Source organism: Polypterus senegalus, chromosome 7, assembly GCF_016835505.1.
Source record: "Polypterus senegalus isolate Bchr_013 chromosome 7, ASM1683550v1, whole genome shotgun sequence".
In the NCBI taxonomy this organism is placed as follows: Eukaryota; Metazoa; Chordata; class Cladistia; order Polypteriformes; family Polypteridae; genus Polypterus; species Polypterus senegalus.
Genome location: NC_053160.1, coordinates 4,249,097 through 4,263,577, shown reverse-complemented (window position 1 = coordinate 4,263,577; position 14,481 = coordinate 4,249,097). Strand labels below are relative to the sequence as shown.

The 14,481-nt window shown below is 42.5% G+C and overlaps 1 protein-coding gene across 1 annotated transcript in view; it reads right to left on the bottom strand.

The window, feature by feature from the left end:
• Nucleotides 1–14,481, bottom strand: part of LOC120532231 (collagen alpha-1(XXV) chain-like) — a 632,315-nt gene that overhangs the window by 80,630 nt on the left and 537,204 nt on the right. Inside the window, exon 15 of the mRNA XM_039758080.1 lies at nt 31–63. Within this exon, the coding sequence (XP_039614014.1) occupies nt 31–63 (33 nt within the window). The remainder of the gene's footprint in view (nt 1–30; nt 64–14,481) is intronic.

Genomic DNA, 14,481 nt, shown 5'->3' with positions numbered 1-14,481 from the left:
GACATTAAGAGGAGGCCAAAAGAAACCCACCTTTATCCCGTCGGCAGATGACCCTGCATCCCCCTAAGGAAACAGAACAACAATAAATAAGAGCTGTGGATAGGCTGGGATGGTCATCAGCTCTGAACAAGAACTTTAACCTTGTGTAGCTCCTCTCCATAGTAGCACAGATCCAGGACAAGTTAGGTTCATCCACTCAAGTAGTGTGAGAAGAATAAACGGGTTGGGGGTTTGAGGGGGTCTCTAATAAGCCTTGCTCTCTAGGTCAGTAGTCACTCTTTGTGTAGATATCCATTCCAACTGAGCCCCCCAACCTCCCAGGCCATTTCACTACTTGCAGGTTGGACACAATCTTGGGGGGGGGTCATGTGGTTTGGGGGTGACCCCCATGGCTGCTGTCCTTCACTCCAGCTCTGTCTGTGATGATGTATTAAGAAGAGCCCTGAATGAAGTACTGGTGGGAATTCAAAATTCTGAACAAGAGCCACCCGAGCTCCTACAGAACATGCAAAGCAAAACGTCACGGTGGCCACACGATGTGCCTGGCAGCAGTTCTTGGGGGTCGGGGGTACTACCAACGTTAAGTGCAGACTGCTTGATCTTAATCAATCAGGCTTCAAGAGGGTCCATTCCACAAAGATGACCCTATTTAATCTTGTCGATACAAGCTACCAACATGCCATCCTGCTAGATCTCTCTTTCACCCTTGACATGGTCTATCACCAGATCATCCTTGCCACCCTTTCTGACCTGGACATTACTGGGCCCACCCTCATGTAGTTTGAGTCCCACCTCATAAGCAGATCCTACTACGTGTCCTGCTATTTGAGAAATGTCAAGGGTACCCCAAAGATTGGTTCACAGTTCTCCCTTCTTCTCTCTGAACACCACCTTACCAAGCCCCACCATCCAGCCCCATGGGTTCTCTTATCAGTGCTATGCTGATGATATGCAGCTTCAGAGCTCCAGAGGACCCCACGGGATCAGCAGGAATCCCTTCAAGCCTTGTTGGTATTGCGACCTGGAAGAAGGGACATCATCTCCAGCTCAGCCTGGCAAACATGGACCTCCTTGTTATCCCAGCTCATCCATCTCCCTCAACACCCCATCTCTGTTTAGCTCAGCTACTTATGGATAACGCTTGCCAAGTCAGTAGGCAACTCTGGGGTGTTGATGGACGACCAAACGTCTTTCGATGTCACAAATGTCTGTTGTTTTTACAGATTTACTAAAGATCAGTATGTCGCACAACTCGTGGTCCAGCTTTTGATCTTATCACATCTGGACCACCGCCATGTTTCACCAAGCCACTGTAGACGATTCAGAATGCAGCGGCATGTTTGGTGTTCAACCAGCTGTAGTGGGCACCCATCGTTCGCTCCTCTCTTCAGGTCACTGCGGTGGTTCCCTGTAGCAGCAGGTACTTAAGTTCAAATCCTTGATGCTGTCTACCGAGTCGTCAATTGGTCAGCACCTACTATATGGAGAAAGTGATGAGGTCCTATGGTCCTTCTCGACCACTCAGGTCTGCTGATGCCACCCTCTGTCTGCCATTAAATCTCAATCCAGAATATTTTCACGTGTAGCCCCTGCCTATTGGAACAAGAAGCCCACCTCCACTCAAACATCTGACTTCTCGGTGTGTTTAACTCTAGTTGGGTGAATTCTGACAAAGTTCTTGTAACTAAGGAAGTGTGACTCTCTTGTGATGATCAAATTTGTACCCTCACGCTTGCTCCCAAAAAGTCACCTACAGTGATTGATGTTTATTTCTATTATTTTAACTTCTTTTGTAAGTCACTTCGGCTCCAGGTTAAGTTTAGGGCAGATCTCAAAATCCTCCTTTTAACATATAAAGCCTTAAATGGCCAAGGTCCAGCTTACTTGTCTGAACTTATCATGACTTACAAACCTGAGCGCACATTAAGATCTCAAGATGCCGGTCTGCTTAGGATTCCAAGGATTAATAAAATAACAGTGGGAGGTCGAGCTTTTAGTTACAGGGGGCCTCTAGACTGTGGAGTGAAATGCCCGCCACTATAAGAGATGCCCCTTCAGTCTCAGCTTTCAAATCCCAGCTGAAGACTCACAACTTCAGTTCAGCACACCCTGACTAGAGCTGCTGATTAACTGTACAGACTGCATCTCTGTTGTTAGTCATTAGCACTAAAACATAAGGAACATGATAGTTAGAATTTGTTACTAACCCTCAACTAATCTGTTTCTCTTCTCGGTACTCAAATGTGGCACTTGATGGCACGGCCCACCTTACAAGTTGTTTTGCCCACCTAAGGTAAAGTCACCCCTGATGAGGGATCGCAGGAATTGTGGGGTAGTGGGGTCCTTTCATTGGATTAGCGCTATTTCAGCAGTGGAATGGCCAAATGGGGGCGGCAGCTTGATGGATGAGGTCTCCAGGACTCTAAACAAATTCGAATCATATTATGGGATATCATCGACTGTGTAATTCTGCTCTGTACTTGTAATATTTCTATTGCACTATTATATTGTATTGAAGATTACTTGTGCTCTGTTCTGTATATTGTATTCTATTGACACCCGCTGCACGCCCAGCCTACCTGGAAAGGGGTCTCTCTTTGAACTGCCTGTCCCAAAGTTTCTTCCATTTTTTTTTTTTGCTTACAAGGGTTTTTTTTTGGGAGTTTTTTCTTATCTTCTTAGAGAGTCAAGGCTGGGGGGCTGTCAAGAGGCAGAGCCTGTCAAAGCCCATTGTGGCACTTCTTGTGTAATTGTGGGCTACTCAAATATAAATTGTCTTGTATTGTATTGTATAGTATAAAAGCGCCTGCTAGGCAAATAAATGAACATGATTTTTTTTTAGCTCACTCAGCTTCTGGTGCTGAACTCCATCTGGTATTAGTCTGCAGCTAGGGGTCAGTTAGAATGAAAAACACCACCGTTGTATTGTTCACCTCTGCTAGATGCCCATTACCTGAAGATCAGCCTCAGCACCACGAGGTGCCCATCATCTGCAGGGTATGGCAGGGCTGTAATGAGCTGCCAGGTCAGAAGATCAGCCGACAATGACATTCATAGGGGGAATGCCAACGAGATGTGAGTTGGTGTAAAGGCAGAATGAGATGCGATCTTTAATGCTTAATCATTATATACTACTGATTTTAACTCAAATTTAGGAACCGCCGTTCAAAAAATCAGATTAAAAAAAGGACCTATATACAAGAAAATATACTTGCACCTCGAAACAATGTATTTTTCCTTTCGTGGAATCAATTTTACTTAACGAACACCCGCGCGCCAAAACGCTTTCACCTATACATGCGCGCGCGCCAAATCGCTGCCCTTTCACAAACCCGCGCGCGCCAAACCCGTTTACTGGACTTATCCTTTTCATTGAGCGTCACTGCCGTTGCTGATTGCATCACCCGTATTTATATCCCTCCATTTAAGCGCATACAAGTTTTGTTAATTGTTCCTGGCTTTGCTTTCTTTTTTTCTGTTTATTGATGTTAAAACTAATTCAGAAATGTGACTTTCATATGATTTATATTATTTGATGTTTGATATTAATTTGTATTCTGTGTAATTAACGTAATTTTTGCCTTCATTCCTAACATATCCATTTGAATATTTGTGAAGTGCGTTGAGCTTAGGAAAGGCGCTATAAAATACAAATTATTCTTATTATTATTATTACACACGCGCCGATTCGCTACCTGATTCGAGCACCGAATCTCTTGCCCCTTCAAAATCGCGTCGATTTTCGCTTGTTCCTTTGAGTTTCTTCAGCTGGAGAAGGTCTTAAGAGGTTTGACAATGAAACGCCACGAATTAAAGTCTTGAAGCATATGATAAAGTGCGTGCCTCTTAAATTGGAAGCAATGCTGTAAGTCACACGGGATGCGGCGCGCAATCTGCCACTAGAGGGCACTGCGACACACATTTTTTTTTCCCCCTGGCTCGGTATTCCTCGCCGTCATTCAGCCTCACACTCACTTTCTCTTTCATTGCGAACACGAAGGCCATGAAAGGCATAACACAATTTGTAAACCACGTGGCGGCAAGGAGGGAGTTATTTAATTTTGGCCGAAGGGCTAAAAGTCGATTTTAGTAGTAATAATGCTCCACGTATTATCCCAGGTCTCAACGACCTACTGCCCAAAACTGAACTGCGCTTTCTGATTTTATATATAAATACGCCTGACACAACTTATTTAATATACAATATTACCTGTCGGAGTGGGGGCTATCTAACACACTGTGCCAGAAAATGTACTTCCGTTTAGCCGCACGTCAAATCTCGTTATCCGAGTTAAATGACTGTATATCGCCTGCCATAATAACACAATCACCAGGCGCTACTAGGGGCACAATCTTCACCGCAGAATCTGAACCCACACCCGATTCTTTAGCCATTATATCTATTCCAAGATGCCAGGCTGGTCAAACCAGGTACTTCGAGTACGAGTTTAATCTTAATTGATCATGGGAGAGGCGCTATATAAATAAAATGTATTATTATGATTCTTATTGTTATTAATTGTAAGAACCCTACAGCAAAAGGGGACAAACAGTTTTTCTGCTATCTTATGGCTTCAGTTATTCCATGTAGGTAATAAAAAGCTCTGATTCTGATGGAATTTGTGGCCTTTTTCATTCTAACCGATTAACATCATCTACCCCTTGCACGTCCCTGCTTCATCTGTGCACCATGGGATGCTGCAGACATGAACGAAGGCCACACAAACAAAAGGAAAAGACCCAAAGTGAACCTCGGTCATATGGAGGCGAGCAGCATGAGGAATCTGTTCTGTTTGTCCACTATAAGGTCAACAAGACGAATGCGATGTGTGAATGGCGAAAGAAAAAAAAGATCAAGAACAGAAGAAGCCGACAGACAGGAGTGCGGCAGATGGCAGCCACAATGGCAAAGTGCGGAGGGGACTTTAATTCAGCCAGAGGGCACAAGACCGCTTTGAACATAAAGGCTCGGGTTCAGTTAAACAGACGATTCTCTTGCGTTGAGCGGCTGTGTCTGGTGGACAGAACCAAGAAGATATGACGGGGGTGCCAGCCAGCACAGGGTTTGGGCACAGGACCTTAGGACAATTAGAGTTAACGTCCCCAGTTTTCATGCTGTAGCTCTCATCTTAACGCCCGGTGGATGCGCTTTAAATTAATGGATGGTTGAGCCGGACGCCGATCTTTGTTTCACTCCTGGCCGTCCGAAGGCTTTTTGCAAAGCGCAGTTTCAGTGACCCTAATGATTTTTAAAGCGGTGCCCTAACGTAGCGAACTGAGGACGATCAGATCTGCCCACCCGGGCGTTCATTGCTAACGTTTACGGTGCCAGGAAAGCCAACGAAATGCCAGCCTTTCTAAAGGTAAGACAAAATAGCGCTTCGGTTAGAACAGTGTTTGCCAAACTCGGTCCTGGAGACCCCCTGTGGCTGCAGGTTTTTGTTTCAACCAGCTTATGTTTTTAATTGAACTCCTGGGCTAATTAAGTGAAATAATATTTCCCAAGTTCTGTGTTTAGGGAACAATATAGAAATTAGAAAACTAAGTTTGCTTATATATATATATATATATATATATATATATTAAAATGTACCAAGCAGTTATATAGGAATAATGTATTTTTTCTTTTTAACAGTATTTTCATCTTGATTTTCATTCTACTTTTCTAGGTGTTCTAATTGTTTAATTAAACCATTATTTACTAATTATTGGGTCTGACTCTAAAGTTTGCCTGGGTGTCTGATCTGCTTTTTTTAAATTCTCATTATTAAAATACAATGAATGGGGAAAAAACTGCAGCGAAAAGTATAAAAAGTATGAAAGCAAAAAAAGAGAGTTAAGCATTTAAATCTATAGCAACAGCAGAAATATTTATAAATGTCTTATAAATGTAAAAATCATGCTGCTGTGCTTTTCTGAATGTCGAATAAAAGAAAAAAAAATACCAGCTAATTAAATGAGCTCAGTGTTATCAGGTGTTGTCACTGATTAGGAATCTGGTTGGAACAAAAACCTGCAGCCACAGGGGGTCCCCAAGACCGAGTTTGGGAAACCCTGGGTTAGAACACGCTTTGAATTTTCTTCATAGTATTTTACATAGTCAATGCATACTACGTGCCACTAGAGGGCACAGTGAACCACGCAAATATTTGAACTCCTCCGCACTCTCTGTGTGCTTCAACATCCAGCCGCTCACTCACCTACGAACTGGACACAACGCCGGGTGGCGCAGTGCTAGTGCAGTGCTAGTGCCGCTGTCTCGCAACTGGGAGAACAGGGAACAAATCCCAGAATGCTCTTTGGCTGCAGTTTGCATGTTCTCCTCGCTTTTCTTCCCACAGTCCAAAGACATGCGAGATTGGGTATAATGGTGATATACTAGCTGTGCTAGCCATCTAGGGCGGGATGAAATCTTAGCAATCAACGTAGACCTCAGCAATAAAGTTGGAGAACACCATCTATTGGAATACACTTTTTAATGCTTGTAGTAATAAAATGCTTAGCGTTTGCTAGTTCAACAGATGGTGCCTCAGAAACATTAACGCTAATTAAAAGAATCCAATATCAAGCAGTATATAACATTTATACATAAAATGCATATAACAATGCATTTTATTACTACAAATGTTTGTGATGTACCATCTGTTGAAATGACAAATCCATTGTAGTTTATTACTGTATGAATTACAAATTACATTCCAATAGACTTTGCAATGCAAATGCGGAAGTTTATGTTGATTATTTAGATTTCGACCTCTCTTAGACAGGTAGCAGTGCACACACAGAGACACCAAGCACACACTAGGGACAATTTAGGATCGCTAATGCACCTAACCTGCAAGTCTTTGGACTGTGGGAGGAAACCGGAGCGCCCGGAGGAAACCCACGCAGACACGGGGAGAACATGCAAACTCCATGCAGGAAGTGAACCCTGGTCTCCTAACTGCAAGGCAGCAGCGCTACCCACTGTGCCACCCATATCTATCTATCTATATATATATCTATCTATATATATCTATCTATCTATCTATCTATATATATATATATATATATATATATATATATATATATATATATATTTAATAAAAGGGGAAGTATGTATCTGGTCGCCATGTCCCAGTCATTCCAATATATGACACATCACAAACATGTTTAGTAATAACATGCATTGCATTTGTCATTCAAGCAGATGGTGCATCACAAACATTAAAGCTGATTTTATGAATCCCATACCAAATGGCATATAACAAAGACATATGCATTGCTTTTATCATTCCAACAGATGGCGCATAACAGACAACAATGCAGCTTTTTGGGCATAACATGGAGACATAGGCATTGCAATTGTCATTCTAACAGATGCCACATCAAAAGCACCAACTTTATGACATGATAAATGTCTGTATATCCGTTTGGTTGCTAATCTCCCTTTCATTCTAATAGATGGTGCAACACAAATATTTATAATAATGAAACACATGGCATTTGTCATTCTGACAGAAGATATATCACAATCATTAATTTTTCTTTTATGACTCTTATACCAAATGACATATAACAGAGACATGTGCATCGCATTTATAATTGCAACAGGTGGCATATCAAAAATATCCACCTTAGTAAAAGGATAAGTGCCTGTTTCTCCATGTCTCTTTGTGTACGTCCAGCTGCTATATTTCTGTCATTCCAACAGATGGTGCATCTAAAACATTAGTAGTAATAAAGTCCATTGCATTTGTCACTTTAACAGAGAGTACATAACAAACATTTGTAGTAATAAAATAGGGTGTATTTGTCACCCCAGCAGATGGCACATCACAAACAACATTGCTTTTACGAAGCCCACAACCAATGACAAAAATCAGAGACAACTGCATTGCATTTGTCATTCCAGCAGATGGCGCGTCACAAGAAAATGTATTACATTTGTCATTGTCTTTCTGTCATTCTAACAGATGGTGCATCACAAATATTTGTAGTAACAAGGCGCATTGCATTTGTCATTCTAACAGATGGTGCATCACAGACATTTACACCACTCCTACGAATCCCATATCAAATGGCATATAACTGAGGCAGATGTGTTGAATGGCGCACTGCAAAAGTGAACGCCAAGTTGATTATTTAAATGTCAAGCCGCCTTCCACAGGTAGCTCAGCCAGTATAAAATTAAATCTACAACACAATGAAGTATGCAGACAGTGGCGGCGTCTCAGCATTTTCTCAATTCACTTTAAGGTCCACACTTAACACTCACTAGTGGGTGGTGTGCGGGTACGGGAGTGTCGGAGGAAAACCCCACTAAACCCACAAAAGAGGAACACGCAGACTCCACATGGCCACGGAATTCAAAAGGCAGCCGCGCCAATCGCCGGGCCGCCGTGCTCCTCTGCCATGTCGCCTCAGTTCTGCTAAATGAAACTTAAGGACGATTTCTTGCGCTCCGTTTGCACGTGTCACGAGCGACTCCTTTATTCTCAAAGCCTTTCTGATTACGTGTATGAATTATTGACGTCGGTGGTTTTACTTAAAGCGCACTGAAATACCCCAAAGCGCTTTCTTCTTCTTCTTTTTTTCTTCAAATTAAATAAGCTCAGCGGGTTGTAAGCTGCAGGCTACTTTTCATTTTGCCGTCTGCTAACTTTGTTTCTAATCACATAGTGCGATTGTGTTCTCCGCGCCTCGGCAATAAAACTGCAATTAGAATTTAAATGCGGCGCTGTTTGTCTTTCATTGGGAGGGAAAAAAGAAAATAATAATAAAATAGAATAAAACGAGCTCTTGGAATCAAAGCCTTGAAATGATCAACTTCCAGCTATGTACGTTTTCGTTTTCTTTCTCCCCAGTGAAGTTTATTCTCTCTTCATATTTTTCTCCAATTATAATCCCGAGAGAAGTGCCGCATCAGGAATTGCATTTGCGTTATTCAATGGATCGGCTCCAGTCGCTTATTATGCTTATTGTCTGGGCTGGCGCACATCGCGGATCTAAGGATGAATTGAAAATTGGAATCTTTATTCGGCAATCAAGCAAGAAAAAAAGAAGAAAGTGAAAGGAAAAGCGAGCCAACCTCGTTGAAACATTCACGGTCTCGAAGCGCACACCGAGGCGCTAATTCGTGGAGAAGCCCCTCATCTCAATGAGACGGCGGGCTGCATGTCGAGAATCGGATGGCTGGCCGACGCCGTCTCCTTAAAAATCCCTTCAGTTAACGCAGGACCTACCAGCAGGGTGCTTGGGATGAAATATACTGCAACATCAGACAAACGTACGTCTTTCAGCACACTTGAAATATACCTTTTTAAGATTATAATCGAGATATAATAAAACATATAGACTCACCGGCCACTTTATTAGGTACACCTGTTTGACTGCTTGTTAATATCACATGGCAGCAACTCAGTGCATGTCGGCCTGTAGACATTGTCAGGACCACCTGCTGAAGTTCAAACCGAGCATCAGAATAGGGAAGAAAGGGGGACTGTAGTGACTTTGAACGTGGCATAGCTGTTGGTGCCAGACGACTTCACAAACTGCTGATCTTGGGATTTTCACGCACAGCCATCTCCAGGGTTTACAGAAAATGGTACGAAAAAGGTTAAAAAAAAAAAAAAAAAAAAAGGTAAAGAAAAAAGTGAGCGGCAGTTCTCTGCTGGGTGAAAATGCCGTATTGATGCCAGAGGAGAATGGCCAGCAGTGACGTGCGGTGAGGTTCATGGCTGGTGAGGCACGGACTCTTTCAGACTCAGATTTACAAATCTATGAATCCCAAAGAGTCGCTTATTGACTATTCACTTGACAGCCTGCACATTGACCACTAGTTATGTTTCATATCTCATCAGCATTCTGTACACACACATCGGAAAGGCGCATATTTGGATCAGAAAGAACGTTACATTTATAGCGGCGGAGAGAGCGCATTTGCTCCTCACCCTCCATGTGTTCTAAATTTGCCGTTGCAATTCCACAATTCCTACTCATTCAATACAAATGAAAGTATAGAGTGCTGTACAAAACAAACGGATTTAGATTTTGACCTTAATTGAAATATTTAGTTGTTTTTAAAAGCTTTTAATGCCGATGCTTTAATCAATTTCAATACAGACTGTTCAACAAAAGGATAACAAGAAAAACAAAAAGAATATTTTATTTAAGGTCAAAAGGTAGTTTTAAAATATTCTATTTTTTTTCTTAGTCTGATCTCACTTTTTATAAAATCGAAAACCGTTTATAGTTTATTTGTAAATGAAGTCCACATGCCTATCCTCCTCCATGAAAATCTCCGTCATTTTCTTGTAAAAGTCCCTTCTTATTTTCCTTCAGTTTTAAAAATCTAAATCTTCCATTTTAGCAGTCAGGTGGAAGAAAACAAAATAAAAATAAATGAAGTGCCGCAGCGCACTTGACTTTTTGATATCGCTAACTTATCGGCGCCTCCGCATAGAAGAACAGCAGCAATGAGCACCCATTGGGCTCACATGCGCCCCCTACAGGGTGGCACCGTACTGTCTGCCTCACTCGCCTTGTGCCTTCTCACTGCGGTTTTGTGTCCGATCAGCAAGACTAAATATGTCAGACACATTCATTAAAGATATTAGCCAGATGGTGGAAAGTCAGGGTGTGTAATAAACGTGTCTGCAAACCTTATATTGGCGACATACAGAGAGACAGCAGCAGGCACGCGCCAATCGCACGCATCAACCCCGCGTGTGAGGTGAGAGAGAACGCAGTCCGAGGTGAGGTGAGGCCCGTCACTGCCGCACCTCGCGTTTCTCCCCGGTATTTGAACAGGAAATGCGACAATTTAGCGATTTTGACTATAAAAATGATCAAAATAATTGGAATCGTAGGGGTGGGGGTTGACTTGTTTTTCAATCTCCGTCCTATTTTTTGTAAAAATTGACCGATTTGTATGGAATGCAATAAAATTGTTTTAAAAAAATAAAAATAATTGGAATCATACAGAAAACAAATTTATAGCACAGACCAGTGGACACATTTATTTAATGCTATTATTCGTTATTTTGACATTTCATGATGACAGGTGAGGCTCTGTCTCACCTGCCTCCCCTGACCACACGGACTGGTTCAAGCTGACAGAAAGGCAACAGGAACTCTGAAATAAGCACTGGTTACAACCGGGGACTGCAGATGAGCATCTCTGAACACGCACGATGTTGAACCTTGAAGCAGATGGGGGCTACAGCAGCAGAAGACCCCACTGGGTGCCACTCCTGTCAGCTAAGAACAAGGCAGCTGAGGCTACTGTGCAATTCACCCGCTCACCAAAACTGAACAATAGAAGATTGGAAAAACGTTGCCTGGTCTGCTGAGTCTCGATTTCATTTGGATGGTTGGGTCAACAACATGAATGTGAGGAATCCATCCTGCCTTGTATCAACGGTTCAGGCTGGTGCTGGTGGTGCAATGGTGCCAAGATAATATCCACCACACACTTTGGGCCCCTTGGTACCAACTGAGCATTGTTTAAATGCCACAGCCTACCTGAGTGTTGTTGCTGACCGTGTCCATCTCTTTATGACCCTCATCTTCTGATGGTTTCTTCCAGAAAGATAACGCCCATGTCATAAAGCTCAGATCATCTTAGACTGGTTTCGTGAATGTGACAATGAGGTTACTGGACTCAAATGACCTCTACAGTCAGCAGCTCCCAATCCAGCAGAGCACTTTTGGGATGTGGTGGGATGGGAAATTCACATTATGGACGTGTAGGTGACAAATCTGCAGCCACTGTGTGATGCTGTCATATCAATATGGACAGAAATCCCTGAGGAATGCTTCCAGCACCTTGATGAATCGATGCCATGAAGAATTACGTCAGGCCTGAAGGCAAAAGGGGTCCAACCTGGGACTAGTAAGGTGTTAGGAAATTAAGGTGCTTTCTAAATAAACACGATTCTGAGAAATTAATTCATGCATTTATCTCTAGTAGGATTGACTACTGCAATGCGGTGTTCACTGACTGTTTAAACTGTTCTTTATTCGGCCTCCAGTTAATCCAAAATGTGGCTGCAAGAATTATTACAAGAACAAGAAAATACGAACACATAACTCCAGTTCTTAAATCCTCACACTGGCTCCTGGTTAAGTTTAGGGCAGTTTTCAAAATCCTCCTTTTAGCATATAAATCATTAAATGGCTGAGGTCCGGCTTGCTTGTCTGAACTTATCATGACTTACAAACCTGAGAGCACATTAAGATGCCGGTCTGCTTAGGATTCCAAGGATTAATAAAATAACAGTGGGCGGTCGAGCTTTTAGTTACAGGAGCCCTAAACTATGGACTGGTCTGCCTGCTACTATAAGAGATGCTCCTTCGGTCTCAGCCTTTAAATCCCAGTTGAAGACTCACGACTTCAGTTTAGCACACCCTGACTAGAGCTGCTGATTTACTGTGCAGACTGCATCTCTGTTGTTAGTCATTAGCACTAAAATATAAGTAACATGAGAGTTAGAATTTGATACTAACCCTCACCTATTCTGTTTCTGTTCTCGGTACCCAAATGTGACAATTGCTGCCACGGCCCACCTGCCAAGTTGTTTGCCTGCCTATGGTAAAGTCATCTCTGCTGGAGGATCACAGGAATCATGGGAAAGAGGGGTCTTTTCATCGGATTGGCTGGCTGAGCAACGTTCAGCTGTGGAATGGCCAAATGGGGAGGCAGCTTGATGGATGAGGTCTCCAGGACTCTAAAAATATCCAAATCTTATTTTGTGATATCATCTACTGTTAAATTCTGCTCCGTACTTCTAAAATTTTTATTATTATGCTGTATTAAGGATTTGTTCTGTTCTGTGTATTGTGTTGTATTGACCCCTTCTTTTGACACCCACTGCACGCCCAACCTACCTGGAAAGGGTCTCTCTTTGAAGTGCCTTTCCGAGGTTTCTTCCATTTTCCCTACAAGGATTTTTTGGGAGTTTAATCTTGTCTTCTCAGAGAGTCAAGGCTGGGGGCTGTCAAGAGGCAGGGCGTGTTAAAGCGCACTTCCTGTGTGATTCTGGGCTATACAAAAATAAACTGTATTGTATTGTATTGTGTACCTAATAAAGGGGCCAGTGAGTGGATTTCCCTTATGGTAACAAACACACTTCCCAATATATTGTGCATAAGCCATTCCATGTACTCAGTGCCCAACACCGTGTTTCAGCCATTTATGTATTTATTTATTTATGTGGCTTATCTGTTAACTGATTCAGTGCCTAAAGTGGAACAGAATTCCTAGAGTGACTTTATTCATGGTGATGCAGTGACATTCGATCTGATGCAGTGACATTCGATCGCATATCTGATTTTTGAAGAGATGCCACCTGTCAAGTGCCGGCATGGTGAGCCTTTGATCGCCAATCGTTTGAAGTGCAGGGTGTTGGTGCTTTGTGTCTGTGTCTGGGTGGTCACCCCGGTGAGGATTGCTGAAGAGGTGACGGTAAACTTACATCGTTGAGATACAATAATAATATAACATTTTATTTATATAGCACCTTTGAATGCCAGCTGAGTGGCGGTATTCACTGGTACACTAAGAAGCGGTGGCAGTACTCTACATTTAAACTGAAGGAGGCAGAGTCAACTCATTAGGTGACAGAGGTGGCCACCACAGGTTTCATCGCCAGAGGGGCACTGTTTATGAAAGTTAAGGGGCACGTGTGCCACTCAGGTTACAAAAATGAAACAGCGCCTCCCAGTGTCCACAGCGCACGCCCCTCAACTTTCATGTTAAGATGACGGCACCCTAGGTGGCCGCCCTCATCACCTAATGGACTGAGCAGCTCCATTCTCCGTCTATCTATTATTATATAGTGCCTTTCCTGTCTATCTATCTGTCTAGCTATGTATCATATAGTGCCTTTCATACCTATATATCTATCTATCATATAGTGCCTATCTATCTATCTATCCTATAGTGCAGTGATGGCGAACCATTTAGAAACCAAGTGCCCAAACTGCAATCCAAAACCCACTTATTTATCGCAAAGTGCCAACATGGCAATTTAACCTGAATACCACCTAAAACTGAACACCAGCATAACCAAGGAGCTGGTGGTGGATTTTAGGAGGCCCAGGCCCCTCATGGACCCCGTGATCATCAGAGGTGAGTGTGTGCAGAGGGTACAGACCTATAAATACCTGGGAGTGCAGCTGGATGATAAATTGGACTGAACTGCCAATACTGATGCTCTGTCTGTCTGTCTATCTACTGAGCTTTTAGTTTAGAAAAGCCACTCATACATTAACATCTTTTGTCTTAAAAGAAAAACATAATAGCGGAGCTTTCAATGATACAAACAACTTTTTGTTGAAAGGTAAAAGTTTGCATTCGGTATGCTTTTGAACAATTAATGTGCTTTTTGCTGTTGTATGCATGCTGATAATTTGTCTAACCTTGGCTCATACTTTGTAAGTTTGAGAGCAACACATGCAGCACTCAGGTCATCTGTTAGTCTGTTTCTGGTGTCAGAT